The sequence below is a fragment of the Phascolarctos cinereus genome, unplaced genomic scaffold (assembly GCF_003287225.1).
Source record: "Phascolarctos cinereus isolate Bilbo 61053 unplaced genomic scaffold, phaCin_HiC Scaffold_7;HRSCAF=346, whole genome shotgun sequence".
NCBI classification, from domain to species: Eukaryota; Metazoa; Chordata; class Mammalia; order Diprotodontia; family Phascolarctidae; genus Phascolarctos; species Phascolarctos cinereus.
Window position 1 is genome coordinate 146,268,308 of NW_027556180.1, and position 15,237 is coordinate 146,283,544.

General features: G+C 37.9%; 1 protein-coding gene across 1 annotated transcript in view; it reads left to right on the forward strand.

Moving 5' to 3' along the window:
- Positions 1–4,668: 4,668 nt before the first annotated feature.
- GPR180 (G protein-coupled receptor 180) overlaps positions 4,669–15,237 on the forward strand; it is a 41,473-nt gene continuing 30,904 nt past the window's right edge. The window contains exons 1-2 of the mRNA XM_020965812.1: positions 4,669–4,926; positions 8,825–8,986. Of these exons, the coding sequence (XP_020821471.1) occupies positions 4,749–4,926; positions 8,825–8,986 (340 nt within the window). The 5' untranslated portion in view covers positions 4,669–4,748. The remainder of the gene's footprint in view (positions 4,927–8,824; positions 8,987–15,237) is intronic.

Consider the following 15,237-nt stretch of genomic DNA (forward strand, 5'->3'; position numbering starts at 1 on the left):
TTTCTGCTGCTAGATACCTTGGCTAACGGAAGGAGAAGGAGAAAAAAATCTTCTCCTCCTCTCCCGTCCCTCCAAGAGGTGAAGATCTTGGTTCTTCCCCAACTGCTGGCTTCTTCAACTCTACCAAACTGCTAAACTCTCCAAATGCTAGCGGTCTCCAAGGCTTAAAGTCCCCCAAAGCACAGGCAGTTTTCAGCTCAGCCTACCATATTGCCCATTCTGACTCAAAGAGAATTGTTCATGCTTTGTGAAGGGATTACTGTTAACACTTTTTTACCGTCATCTGTTGGACTACATTACCTATGGCTATCTCCTCTGATACATAAATTGGGGGAGGGGAGAATAAAATTTCTCCTCCCTTCCAATTAAACACAATAGGATGACATTTACAAAGGAATACCCTGAAGATTGGATGAAAACCATGATTTCCTAAAGGAAAAAAAATAGCCTAAACTTACCTTATTACTTATAGTTAAAGAGGGAGTTACACAAGGCAAATACTCTAGGAAGAGCTGAGGATGACAGGGATTACAGATTTAAACTAGAAGGAACCTTAGAACCTATCTGTTCCAACTCCCTCATTTTATAGAGAGGGAGATCTAGGCTTAGATAGGTTAGTGACTTGTTCATGGCCATACAGGTTAAATGTAGATCTAGACTTAGATAGATTAGTGACTTGCTTACGGCCATACAAGTTAAAAGCAGACGAGCCAGGAGTGAAACTGACTCCAAATCTTGTATCCACTCTCAAGTTACTGTTCTGGTATGGTTGCTGCAGTATCCCTCCATGTTTCAGACTCAGTTACAAAATAAATTAAAGAGGCTTATTCTGATCCTTCTAGCTCAGAATTCTAATAACCTGATTTCTTTAGGCAAGTAGACTATTGTGCCACATACCCTGTGCTTCCAATAGTAAGATTCAGTTTCTTCCCAGTCAATAATATTTGTTTACAGCAAATCTAGGGCTGCTGATTAAATGGATGTGACAAAAGCAATATCTAATTAGTGCTTGTATGCATTTAGGAAAAATAAGTTGGAAATGCTAGTGAAAAATAAATACGATATGAAATCAATTAAGCTTTACTAATATTTAATATATAGATTGACATTAACATCCTCACTCCATCAGTCACTTGTCATATATGGTATTCTAATTGGTGAATTCCTCTCAGAACCTCCACTTGAGGAAGTATCCATACCAGATATGCTGTCTTCTAACTCAGCTCTTTCCCTAATTTTCTAGACTAATCCCTGTCCTTCTAGCTTAGCTATCTTCTCCCATTAGAATGTAAGCTCCTTGAGAGCAGACTCTTTGTTTATGCTTGCCTTTGTATTCCCTGGGTTTAGTTCAGTGCTTACCACTAACTGAAATTTAATAATACTTTATGTAATCTGAGATACCCCAAGTATCTCAGTAGATACTTGAGGAATTCCATAATTTGGAAAGGTTGACAGTGGTATCCTCACTCAGTTCACTTTCAGTATATGGTGACATATAGCTAATCACAAAGTGTTAAGCCAATCTTTTTAAAAAATAATGAATATTCTCACCGAGAATTTTATTCTTTGTTGAGAATTTTATTATATTCATTTATCTTTTAAAGAGCTTGAATTTTTATTGACAGTGCACTTCTCACCTAGGTTCATTAGGAGTACAAAGATTTAACTTTTATAAGCAGAAATAATAATAATAATAATGAAAATAGCTTACTATCATATAGCACTTTAAGGCTCACCAAATACTTTCCTTAATAGACTAGTGAGGGCATTATTCCTTATATTACAGACCTGCACTGTATTTCTCAACACCATAATTTCGCAGATTTCTTAGATGAAATATTGCAGAATTATAGTGTGTTGACTTTGTGATATAAGAATTTTATTATTGATAATTATTTATATTAACACAAAGAAGCAGGTAAGTGTAAGTGGTGCAGTGAATAGAGAGCTGGACCTAGAATCTGGAAGACCTGAGTTCAAATCCTGCTTCAGACTTTTTAATAGCTGTGTGAAGTTGGCCAAATCATTTAACCTGTTTGCTTCAGTTTCTTCACCAGTAAAATGGAGGTAATAATATCATCCACCTCCTAGAGTTGTTGCAACAAGTATCTATTGATTTTCACACTAGACTTGCCTCATTTGTCAAGTATACAACTTTCTGGACTTCTTCAGTCAGGTGTGAGTGGAATAGAGACCATTTACCCAAATAAAAACTCAGAGGTATCTCCAGGTAGAAAACAGAAGGTTTTACTCTGGCAAGTCTCTCTCGAGAGTTGGGTGCCTCCTACCCAGGGCAGACTGGTGTAGAGAGTTGAAGCCCAAACAACAGCAAGCAGTATATATAGTCTCAGACAAACCACTCCAAAAAGCCCCCCCTCCCCCCACCTGTTTGTCTCAATCTCCTTATCCTCATTGGCTGAGGCAAGACACCTCACACTGTATTTAGAACCCAAGAGATACATTTTACTCAAAACTAGCTTGGGAGCTACAGGATTGCCTTATTTGGTAAAGTTAAGGCACAAAAAACGACAGAGGGGGTGGTTACAAAAGGGGGGGGCAGCTAGTGCACAACCCACTTCCCCAAAAAGGGAAACTTAGGCCCAGCTCATGCTGAAGCCTTACTACATTTATGGAGCATAGCTTACATCTTACATGAGAAACTTTCACTTGTCCCATACAAGTGGTTGTAGACATAAATACCTGGTTTTCTTTAATAAAGGGTTTCCATACGTAAAGCACTTTGCAAACTCTAGTTATTTTTTAAATTTTATTTTAACATTATTAATCTTTGTCATTAATAGCATTTTTCCAATTACATGTAAAGACAATTTTTAGCATTCTTTTTTAAAATAAAATTTTGAGTTCCAAATTTTTTTCCTCCCTCCCTAAGATGGTAAGCAATTTGATATAGGTACAATCATGTAAAACCTATTTCCATATTAGTCATGTTGTGAAAGAAGAAACAGAACAAAAGGAAAAACACACACATAAAAATGTGAAAATAATATGCTTTGATCTGCAGTCAGACTCCATTAGTTCTTTTTCTGGATGTGGATAACATTTTCCATCATGAGTCTTTTGGAATGGCCTTGGATCATTGCATTCCTGAGAAGTGTTAAGTGAATCATTGTTGATCTTTGCAAAATGTTGCTGTTCTCCTGGTTCTGCTCACTTCACTTTGCATCAGTTTGTGTATCAATTGTCTTTCCAGGCTTTTCTGAAATCTGAAGTCATATTGACTTGACAAAATTGTAATGAGGATCAAATAAGTTAATGTTAATTTACTGCTAGCTCTTTGCAATCTAAAGCACTATCAGGGAGGAATTCTTAACATTTTTTGTCACGTCCTCTAGGTAAAGCCTATGGACACTTTCTCGGAATATTTTCAATGCAGAAAATACACAATATTACAATAACAGTTATCTAAATACAGTTAATTGCATTAAGGCTTTTGGAGCACCTTGTATTAAAGAAACTAGGTTAACAACTCCTACATTAGATAAAAATGCCCATCTTTTCTGAGTGTCTATGTCTAGAATCATATGACTGAAAAAGTCCAGAAAGTTGTATACATGACAAGATGAGCCAAGTCTAGTGTGCAAATACACATATATGGAATGGATACCTCTTGCAAGAACGATATTTCTACAGTCAGAAATTTTCAGCAGTCAACCTTAGTATGCTGGGAAGGGGCACTCATCCGACTGGAATCTCTCCAGAAAAGGTTAATCTCAGCAATCTTTGCTTTGGGTTGTTCATTCCAGTCCTTTCCATATCTATCTATCTATCTTTGTTTGCATGTATTCTCCCCCATTAGACAGTAAGCTACTTGAGGCCAAGCACTGTCTTTTGCCTCTACTTGTCCAGAGTTTAGTTCAAACACCCTTAACGTTAATAAAAACGTATTAAATTTAATGGTTCGCTTTCTATATGTTTGTTTGCATGTTGTCTCCTCCATTAGATTTTTAGCTCCTTCAAGATATACACTGTCTTTTTCCTCTTTGTATCCCCAGCAGTTAGCACAGTGCCTGATACATTTCTCTTGTTGAGTCATGTCAGACTCTTGATGACTCCGTTTGGGGTTTTCTTGGCAAAGATACCAGAGTGGTTTACCATCTCGTCCTCCAGCTCATTTTATAGATGAGCAAACTGAGGTAAACAGGGTTAAGTGACTCCACCAGGGTCACATAGGTATAAGCCTTTGAAGTGGGATTTGAACTCTAGGTCTGGCACTCTGTCCACTTCGCTGCCCCTTGGCAGCTGGCACATAGTAGGCTCTAAATAAATGTTTATTGAATTGAATCCCCATGAGTCCTAAAGCTTTTCTGCAATTAGAAGAGACCTTTCACTGTCTCATTCCTTTTTCACTCTTCATGCCCTGAGGCAACGTAAAAGCCAGAGTTAACACTTTTAAAAAATTGTACTGAGATTGCGCAAAAGTTTCTGCGCATGCTTAGTAGTTGGGGGGGCGGGACAAATTTCTACCGCCTGAAGCTGAGTCCCTCCAGTTTTCAGGGAAAAGGCGGGAACCAGCCAGCGGGGCACGGGAGGGGTGAGTGCCTATGTCCCGCCCACATCGCGTCATGATTGGCGGGCACCTTGGTTCTGGGCGGATAAGCCCGGGTTTCATTGGCTGTCAGCCGGAGCTGCGGTGTGCAGCCGGCATCTTGCCCCGCCCCTTCCCTCAGCTGTCTACGTGGGGGACCCGAAGCAGTTTGGGGGTCCGGGGTGGAGTGCAGGGGCCCCGCATGAGGCCCGGCGGGTGTCGGGAGGCGGGGATGCGGGTGCTTCGGCTGCTGCTGGCGATGGCTTTCAGCTGCTCATCGTGGCTGCCGAGCAGCCGGGGCAAGACCCTGCGGGGCAGCTTCAGCAGCGCCTCGGCCTGGGAGCTGCAGGGCCAGAGCATCAGCCACTTCCAGTTCCATGGTAGGTACCTGGCGTTGAGCCGGGGCGCCGGGCCCTTTCCCTGCGGCCCCTGCCCCGGGCTGAGCCACGTACGCGCCGCAGGCCTCTCGGCCCGCGATGCGTGTCCGTGTGCGTATCAGCGACAGCGGGGGGCGGGAGGGCCCGCAGTGTGTCCTCTGCTCTCCCCTCCCCCTGCCTTGTAGAGGGGAAGGGGTTAATCACGAAAGAGGGGACTTCGTCCTGGCCCCACTTCTGGCCTGCAAGAGCCCCTGGCTGTCCAGCCCGTGTGCCCCCTCCCCCAACATCCTCCCCTAGTTAGTTAGATTTAGAGCTGCAAAGGGACTGGAGAAGTCAAGACAGCATTGTACAGATGAGGGAACGGACCCAGAAAGATAGAACTTGGCCAGAGTCTCACACACACACACACACACACACACACACACACACACACACACACACAGCAGAGCTGAGATTCCAAGCCAGGCCATCTGGTTCCAAGTCCAGGGAATGCCCTTTAGGCATATCGTTAAGAAGAATCCTGTAGAAATATGAATCTTCCTCCTCCTCTTCATCTTTCAGTGCATTTTCCCAACCTGCAACCTGCCTTTTAAAAAGCACATCATTCAGGAAACATTTATTTAAGCGCCTCCTGTGTGCCACATGGGGCAGCTAGGTGGTGCAGTGGGTAGATCACTGGGTTTGAAGTCAGGAGGTTCTGAGCTCAAATCCGACCTCAGACACTCACTAGCTGTGTGACCCTGAGCAAGTCTCCTAACCTCCATTTGCCTTAATTCACTAGAGAAGAAAACGGCAAACCACTCAAGTATCTATGTCAAGAAAACTTCATACAGGGTCACAAGAGTTGGACAGTACTGAATGACAACATGTGCCAGATAATGTGCTGAGCGTATTATACATACATATATATTATGTATGTGTATACCGAATATAAATACAAGCAGGAAGAAATACAGTCCTTGCCCTCATAGAGGTCACCCTCTAATGAGATGTAAAAGTATATGAATAAATTTCAGAGGAACAGGTGATCTTTTTTGATTCCTCTCTGTAAGACCAATTTTCTTTATCTTGTGAACTATCTCTGCTATATGATTTTTGGATTACAGTTGTACAAACCAAGGCACTAACAATTAAAAGTTCCCTCTGACTGAAAAAAAAAACAACCCATAATAAAAAAATAACCTTTTATTTCTGCTGTCATATTTGTAGACCACTTAATTATGCCTGCTTCGTTCTAGTCTCAAAAAGTTTTGGAATCCAAATTCCAATTATTCATGGTTTGAACAATGTGTATACTCTGTTGTTAGGTCCTTGAAAGCTGGGACAACATCATACTGTATACCTTTAGTTCCCCAAACAAGTAACACAGTGCATTATATTTGACTTAATGTAGTTAGTAAATATTTAAGTGGAATTGTGAACAAAAAGTTCCACAAGTAGAACCCTATAAGATATAATGGAGGTAGAGGTGGCTCAGCCTCGGACACTTAATGGCTGTGTGACCCAGGCCAAAAATTTAACCTTGTTTGCCTCAGTTTCCTCATTTGTAAAATGAGCTGGAGAAGAAAATGGTAAACCATTCCAGTATCTTTGCTAAGAAAACCCACATGGGGTCACTGAGTTGGATGTAACTGAAAAACAACAAATAAGAGATAATACAGAAAATGCTGACTAGGGAATCTGGAATGAAGTCTTGGTTCTGTCATGAACTCATTTTGTGATAATAGGCAAACCACTTTACCTCTCTTGGCCTCAGTTTCTTCATCAGTAAAATGAGGAAATAGCTGTAAGGAGTCAGTTGGGTGTAGTGGAGAGAGCACCTGATTTGAAATCCCAAGAGCAAAGTTTGAATCTTGGTTCTTCTACTTGCTACTTCAAGTAACTAACCTTTTGGGCCTCAGTTTCCTTATCTGTAAAAGGAAAGATTATATAGCTTTTTAAAGTTGCCCATTGAACTCTTAATCCTGTGATCACTAAGATCCCTTCTGTCAATTATTCCTCAGTCATCATTCTATTTCTTCCAGAATCAAAACTGCCCATGGCTTGCCAGTCTTTATCCACATTCATTATTGATTATATGATTTATTCTGGATCACTTGTGTCTCCTCTTCTTACCTTGACAGATACTATCTTACAAGTACCAGTGTTTACCAAAGTAGGCTTTGTTTCATAGTTAAGTATGGGTTCTTGGGGCCAGAAGATGGTGCTGTGATGATCAAGATGTGGTCTAGGAATAATTCTCAGGAGAAAACACTGGGCTAGGAAGAGTCTTAGGAGAAATTAGAATCAGTTGGAGAATTTTAGAGCTAGAAGGTAAATCATCAAATTCTGACCTTTCATTTTTCAGAAAATAAAACGGGCTTAGGGAGGTAAAATGGCTTACCAGAAGTCACATAGCAAATTAATAATGAGCTCAGACCAGAATTCAGGTCTCCAGGTTTTCAGTCCAGTGTTATACAATACTACAAAGCATGCTGCTCTCTGCTATTTGTGTAGAGGAAGGAAGGAAAGGGTCTATTGGGAAGTTAAGGAAACACTGGCCAGATAAAGATCTTATAAAAGATCACATAAGAAATATAATTGTATGACAGCTCAACTTAATCACATGCTACTTTTATCCAAGGAGAAGTCAGAATTTGAGAAAGTCAGACTTTATTTACATATATAACACATAGCTATAGTATGTGCTTTGTCATATTCTATTCCATAAGAGAATTTCACATTTTCAATTTAATAATAAATTGATTATAACTATACTTAAACTATATTGTTTTTCAGTATGACATTTGTATAAAGATTAATATAATATATACTAAGGTTATATATTATATAATTAAAAACATAATATTATATATAAGACAAATATATCAGATTGCTAGAAATTACAACCCAGTATTAATTATTAAAAATATGATCCTAACTGCTCTATGGGGGTTCCAGACTAAGTAAAGTTTATAGAGAATTACTAAAATATTCCTATTGCTGATTATTAGATATTATATCACCTTTTATTGTATTTATGTACCTCTTACACCCAAGCAATGCTGAGACAGTGTGGTACAGTAGAAAGAACACTGGATGCAGAACTCCATTTGTATCCTGGCTCTGCCTTTTATTGCCTTTGTTATTTTGAACATCGAACTTACCCTTTCAGGTCCTCAATTTCCTCATTTGTAAAATGGGGAACTAGATGATCTTTAAGGTACCTTCCCACTCTGACAGTTTATAATTTTTTCATTAAAATGATAGAGTGTAGGTTACTCAGGAATAGCAAAATGACTTAGATTGCTTTAATACTTCAACATGCCAACCTGATAATCAGTCTTATAAAAAATTACATGGTAAGCTCACATCTACCACATATGTTTGAAGAACAAGTTATTCTGATTTCTCTTACTGAGTTTTTTGTATGCTACTCATGCATTAGCAAATATCAAATAAATAGAATAGTAAAAAATGCAACACCAAAACTGTATAGACACCTCATGATCTTATGTTGCCTCGTAGATGTTGTCAAGCACAATGATTACTATATTATGATAATTATGGAAAGTTTAGAGGACCTGGTTCAATACTGATGCCATGACAATGTACACTATTATAAAATGTCTTTTTGAAATTACCTCTGATTTCAGCTTGGAGAAGAATGCATGTTGTAATGGAAAGAGCATGGGACTCAAAGCCAGAACACCTGGTTTTAAATTTTGTTCTGTCACTGACTTGGCTTTGGGACCATGGACAAGTCTGAGCCTCAGTTTCCTTATTAACAGAGCTAATACTTACCCAACTCACCTTACAGAGTTATGAACATCAAATGAAATGCATGGATAGGATTTTTTTAACCACAAAATGCTATGTAAATATGAATTGTTACATTTATAACATTTTTTTTCATGTCAAGGTGACCATGCTCTTCTATGTGTCAGAATCAACAACATAGCAGCAGCTGTTGGAAAAGAAGCTAAACTTTACCTGTTTCAAGCACAGGAATGGCTAAGGCTACAAGAAAGCACCCAAGAGTATTATAGCTGCACAGAAAAATTATCCAAAGCTCCTTTGACAAGTGAGTGTAACCCCCCTCATAAATATTTTCTTTAAAATAATTGTCTACATCAATTGATAATGTATTATTTGCATTTTTATGATATTTTGTTTTAGGTTTGTGTTCTACAAATGAGAAGTTTTTGGAAATATGTTGTATTATTTGTTTACCACTTGACAGAATAAATTTTTTAAAATAGCCATACTTTCATAAAATTTTCCAAAATATTATAATTGACTATAACTAGCATTGGCAAGCTATATACTAATTCAATTTGGATGGGTTTTTTTTGACAAGTTCTATAATTCACACTAATGAAGGTAGTAGCATGTCTTTTGTCAGATGTATTTTGGCAACCTGGCAATAGTCTGGTTGCATAGAAGTTTGAATTTCATCTTGAGCGCTGATACTTTAGAAGCAGTTCTCGATATGTGAGAGATAAGATCAGGCACCTACTTGCAATAGTCTTAATTCTCACCCTGGCCTTGCCCTGGAGAGAATTCATTTTCACTAACTCATACTAATTATGGAAATCCTTCAGATTTCCCAAACTTTTCAAAACCATTCCAAGCAGCAAGGCTTTAACTACCCAGAGTATACTGGAAATCTTTGCTAGCAAAGAATAAACTATATATGGTCCTTCTACCTGTATCCCATTTGGTTCTTCCTTTAACCATTTTAGAAGCATACTTTAATAAATTCATAGTCTCATCAGTGTTGATACTCCTGATATAGCTGATGATATACCAATGCATATCGTGAACCATCCACGCCTTCTCATCTTGTGTGAAACTTATCCATGTCCTATATAATAGAAGTGCTACCACCCAATGTGCTTAGGTTCTTACTTTTGGTCATTTAATATATCTTGAATACCAATGGGAAGAATTACACATTTCAAGTTCTGTAAGTGATGAGTAGGAGACAACCAAGAATCAGATTAGCAACCAGTCTGTTGAATGGTCTCCATATTCCTGATGATTCCTGACTCCTCAATTTTAATCTGGGCACATATTAAGTTTCTGCTTCTATACATCCTGAATTCCTGCTATTTGATTCCCCTTGGGGGTGGTGCTGCAGGGTCAAACAGCTATCAGGGGAAAGGCAGGAATTGAACCATGCTCGTCACTTGCCACTCATTCATGAAGATTCTGATCTAAGTGGGTGAGACTGGATGCTGTTGTAGGGACTAGAGAGGTCTGGGTAATAAGATTCAGAAATCATAAGAGCAATTTGCTCTAAAAATTGTCCTTGTGACCATGAATTCGCTTTTAGCACTGGGAATTCATTTGTACTTGGTCAGTTCTTTAACGCTGTAGGAGAGTGGTTTTTTGCTATCTTTCTAAATATTCTACACATTTGCAAAAAATTGTTGGATTTCAATTCCTAGTTAATGGAGGGACAAAGTCTGATTACATTGTTGTGGCAGCAAACCAAAACTTGGTGCTTATGAAAACTTGCTCAATTCTTTTGTATTTTGAGCCAAAGAATTTTACATGATTAGTAAAAATGTCAACAGATAATTTCAAATCTTGTTCATATCTACAGTAACTGGTTATTTACTATTAGACTGTAAGCTCCAGGGACTGTTCTTTCTAAATTTTATATCTCCCCCAGTGCTAAGCACAATGCTCTATCTATACATACACAGTAGACACGTGATAAATGTTTGGTAAAATTAGTATGTTCTAATTATGTGGTCAAAATCATGAAACTTACTTGTGAGAAATATGACTTTCATATTTCTTGATGAACTGTACTTCAGATCTCATTTTTGGAGATTCAGCAGACGTGGTATATCTGTGTATGTTTATATATACACATGTATACATATCTGTATATGTTTTTATGTATTACATGTTAAAATACATTAATATACATATGTTATATATAATATATAATGTATATTATATGTTAAAAAGTAGTTATCTTAAAAATTGTTAAGATAGATCAATGAAAGATCATAGAAAATTTAAAAGGATAATCTATGTGAGATTGACAAATTTAAGATTAAAACATTTAGGAAATAAATTGTTATTGAGTAAAAACAATTAGGAAAGTTGAATAACAATGCAATTAAAAATGAGTTTAGGAGCAGGTAGGTAGCCCAGTGGATAGAGCACTAGTGCTGGATTCAGGAGGACTTGAGTTCAAATTCAGCCTCAGACACATAACACTTACTAGCTGTGTGACCCTGGGCAAGTCACTTAATCCCATAGCCTAGCCAAAAAAAAAAAGAGTTTAGATCCATAAACTCATATTTGTGATCTTGTTGATTGAATATATGCTCCAGTATTCTGTTGTGCTCCCTTTGTCTAAGTTATGTCATAAATATATCACAGGAAGTACATATAGCATGCTGGGAGTTCCTTCGGATCGTTTGACGTGGTATAATACCAGTAGATGAATGAATGGAAAAACAATTATTAAGTGCTTATTTTGTGCTAGATGCTGTGCTAAACATTGGGGATACATATACACAAAGCAAGACAGCTGTTGCCCAAAAGAAGCTCACATTCTAGTAACGAAAGACAATATGTATAGGGCAGTGGTGAACAAAAAGGGAATTTTGTTTGGGGAAGTAATAGGGATGATGAATGGAGCCACTTTCCAGAAATGCTAGTGTTGAGTTAATTGATGTTTCCAGAACTAGAGATGGAAATGGGCTGGGGAGAAGGGTATACCCTCAGTGATATTGAGTGTAGTGAGGGTAAAGGTGGAGGCATGGTATAAAGGTGGCTAGAGAGTAACGTGGTAGGTCTGTGTCTGGCCTTGATATGGAGAACTCTACCAATCAGGATCCTAGTATAGGAACTGTAGTGCCAGAGTAGAGGTAGAGATTGGAGCCAGGAAGCATAATATGAAGATGCCCAAAGACCTGCATGGTAGGCCTTGGTCTGGGTGAGATTGGGGAGCACTCACCAGATAGGAGCACAGGGTGTAGAGCATAGGCTCTCCATCTTCTGTTATTCCTTGTTCTTGTTATTTGATTGGCTTATCTTTCTTTTCATTCATACTTCTGTGATCATTAGATCATAGTTTTAGTGCTAAAGGGGATCTTTGAGGCCATCTAATTTAATCTCCTTTTACAGATGACGAAACTGAGGCCCAGAGAAATTAAGTGACTTGCCCAGAGTTGCGCAGGTATTAAAGGAGAAGGTGGTATTTGAACCGGAGTCCTCTGATTCCTGATCCATTGCTCTTTCTACTTTATCATGTCACTACTCCAGTAATTTTTTTACACTGTTTCTGGCATACAGGTCAGTGTAGGTAATGTGCTGCGGTTTACTTATGTCTGCCACGAGTCTTCATTATCTTTTGAGTGATCTAGAACTTTAAATCTTTGAAGAATACCAAACTCCATGATTCATAGCTACATAGCATCACTGGTAAAGTATTGGCATGAAAAAGATGGGTCTTAGGGGCAGCTAGGTGGCGTAGTAGATAGAGCACCGGCCCTGAAGTCAGGAGGACCTGAGTTCAAATACGGCCTCAGACACATAATACTCACTAGCTGTGTGACCCTGGGCAAGTCACTTAACCCCAATTGCCTCACCCAAAAAAAAAAAAAAGATAGGTCTTTATTTCATGGAGAAACATGAGCTTATTAAAAGCACTTCTCAATTCTCCCAGTGCAGTCAGTCTGTTCTCTTGCTATTCAATTCTATACTTCGTTCATTGTCCATCTTTAGTGGTTGTTTAAGATAGGTGCACACTTGTACCAGCTTTATGTTTATAAATGACCATCCAACTGTATACGATAGTTTGGACAGTAAGCATTCTTTGTGTACGTGATTTTTCTGTGTGATTGCTTTAGCCAAACTCTTCTAAGTGTTCATGGATCTGATTTAGAAAGTTCTGCAGTTATGCTTGTCCTAGACATTGAATGCCATTTGTATTACAAAAATTTTAACACATTTTTAAAAATAGTGTATAAAGCTGGGATGATTTTTTTAAAAGTTAGTTATAACACTATTGAGTGATAGAGCTAGAGAGGATCTTTAGAAAGAATTTAGTCTGACTCTTATGTTTTATAGATCAAAGAATTGTAGAACTTTGGAATTAGAAGTAACATTTTCTTGCTTAGGTTATTTCAGCAAATTAATAGTTAAAGTGACTTTTCAATAATCCAGTGCTATTCCCCTTCACAAAAAATAGCTGAATAATTTTTTTTAGGTTTTAAAGTAAGCCAGTGATTACTTTAATAAGTTCTATTAATTAAAGGTACTGAGAATAGTTTATAGGTTCCTCTGTAGTAATCTTAAAGTAGAAATCAACATTTATTGTGAGGTCATAAAATCACAATATGTAAATTTATATGTTAAAGCCACTTGTGATATTCCTGTTCATATCATAATTACACATTTTAGCTTCCTTTTGTACATTTCTTGTATTTGAGAAATCATTTAAAGACGATTGTGTTGTCATTCCATGTAGTTTTAGTTAACATTATTCATTTCCTTTTGTAATTTGATTCAGCTGTAGTACAGCTGAATTAGCCTAGTACACCAATCTCTGTAATTCAAATGTTTTTAATATTTGAGGTACTAATTACACTAGCATAGAATATGCATGCTGTGCTATAGTCTTTTGTTTCAAAAACAATGACATGCAGTTTTGTCAAGAGGCATGTTTCTTGGGCTTGCTGGAAATGGCATTGTACAAAGGTGGCAAGACAAAACAAAAGACCAGTGTTACCTTTATGGAGACCAAATTTGTCTTTGATCTATAAATCCACAAAAAAAATCTGTAATCTTTAAAATTGATTTTCAAAGTGTTGATCAAATGGATAATTTATGCATATATCAATTTGAAGTGAAAAATGAAAAAATGACAAAACAGCAAAACTTTCGATAATAATGGCTAAATGGTTTAATTGAAAATTAGGGTCTAAAAATAATAACTTTTGAATGATTATTCATATCATATTAAAAATCCTGATGAAAGATCTTCAGTCACTTAGAAGATAGAACCAAGAGGAGGCATCCTGGTATAGTGGAAAGAACACTGTATTTGAGAACAGCAGATCTATTCTCCTGTTACCTGTGTAACCTTAGTTAATTCACTTTAAATTTAATTCAGCATACATTTATTAAATGCTTACTATGTACATCACTTTACACTAAAGTCTTCCTGTGATGCTTGTTTGTGTCTTGAAGGTGACACTGTATTCCTAGGGATTAGGCCAGTAGAGTACAAGTGCTGGAAGGTCTCATTAGGTAAAGGTTTCAGTAGTGGTTGGATGGTATATCTGTGATTATCTGAGGATTACCTTGGCTAAGTTTAGAAGGGACCCATCACCAAGCTGGCTGCAGGGCAATGGATTTTTTGATTATAGCCCTCTTTAGGACTACCAAATTATATGGGAGTTGCTTTTTACATCAGTAGAGCTGCAGCCTGACCTACAGTAAGCACTTAATAAATGCTTATTGACTTGTCTTGAAATTATAATTTCTTGATGTCAGATGTATGTGCTTGACCTAAGAAAATATTTATATTAAGTATTAGAGAGGTCATATATCATAGTGGATAGAAAGCCTCCCTTGGAGACAAGGAGACCCCAGGTTCATTCTCAACCTCATACTTGACCTGATCAAGCTACTTAACCTATCACTAAGACTATAAGTTTCAGAAAACATACAGACCAGCTTTGGCAGAGGAAGTCTCCAATTCTCTACCATCAAAAAAAAAAATAGATGCTAGCTAAGGATCCAAAGGCTTGTTTTTTTTGTTTATTTGTTTGTTTTAACACACAATCTTTGATCTCAAGGGGCTTATGGTCCACTTTTTCAATGTGTATGTATTTAGAAAGGCTGATAGGATACATATACAGATAAGTTTAATGTAAGGTAGCATGCAATCTGGTCAAGAAGAGGAGAGATCTCGGCAAAGTGCTGTAGGAAGATTTGGGGAGAGAACTTTTTTTTTTTTGGTTAGGCAGTGAGGTTAAGTGACTTGCCCAGAGTCACACAGCTAGTAAGTGTTATGTGTGTGAGGCCGGATCTGAACTCAGATCCTCCTGACTCCAAGGCCGGAGCTCTATCTACTGCACCACCTATCTGCCCCGGAGAGAACATTTTAGCTGGGAGCATCAGGAAAGGTATGGAGGATCTTTTGTAGATGTGGATCTAAATTTTAGAGAAGCACCTCAGAGACCATCTGCTCCAACCCTTTCATTTTACAAATGAATAATCAAAATAGCACTTTAGCTGAGCTGCGGAGAAAGAGAAAGATTCCAGTAGGCTAAGATATAGAGATAGTACTTTACAGTT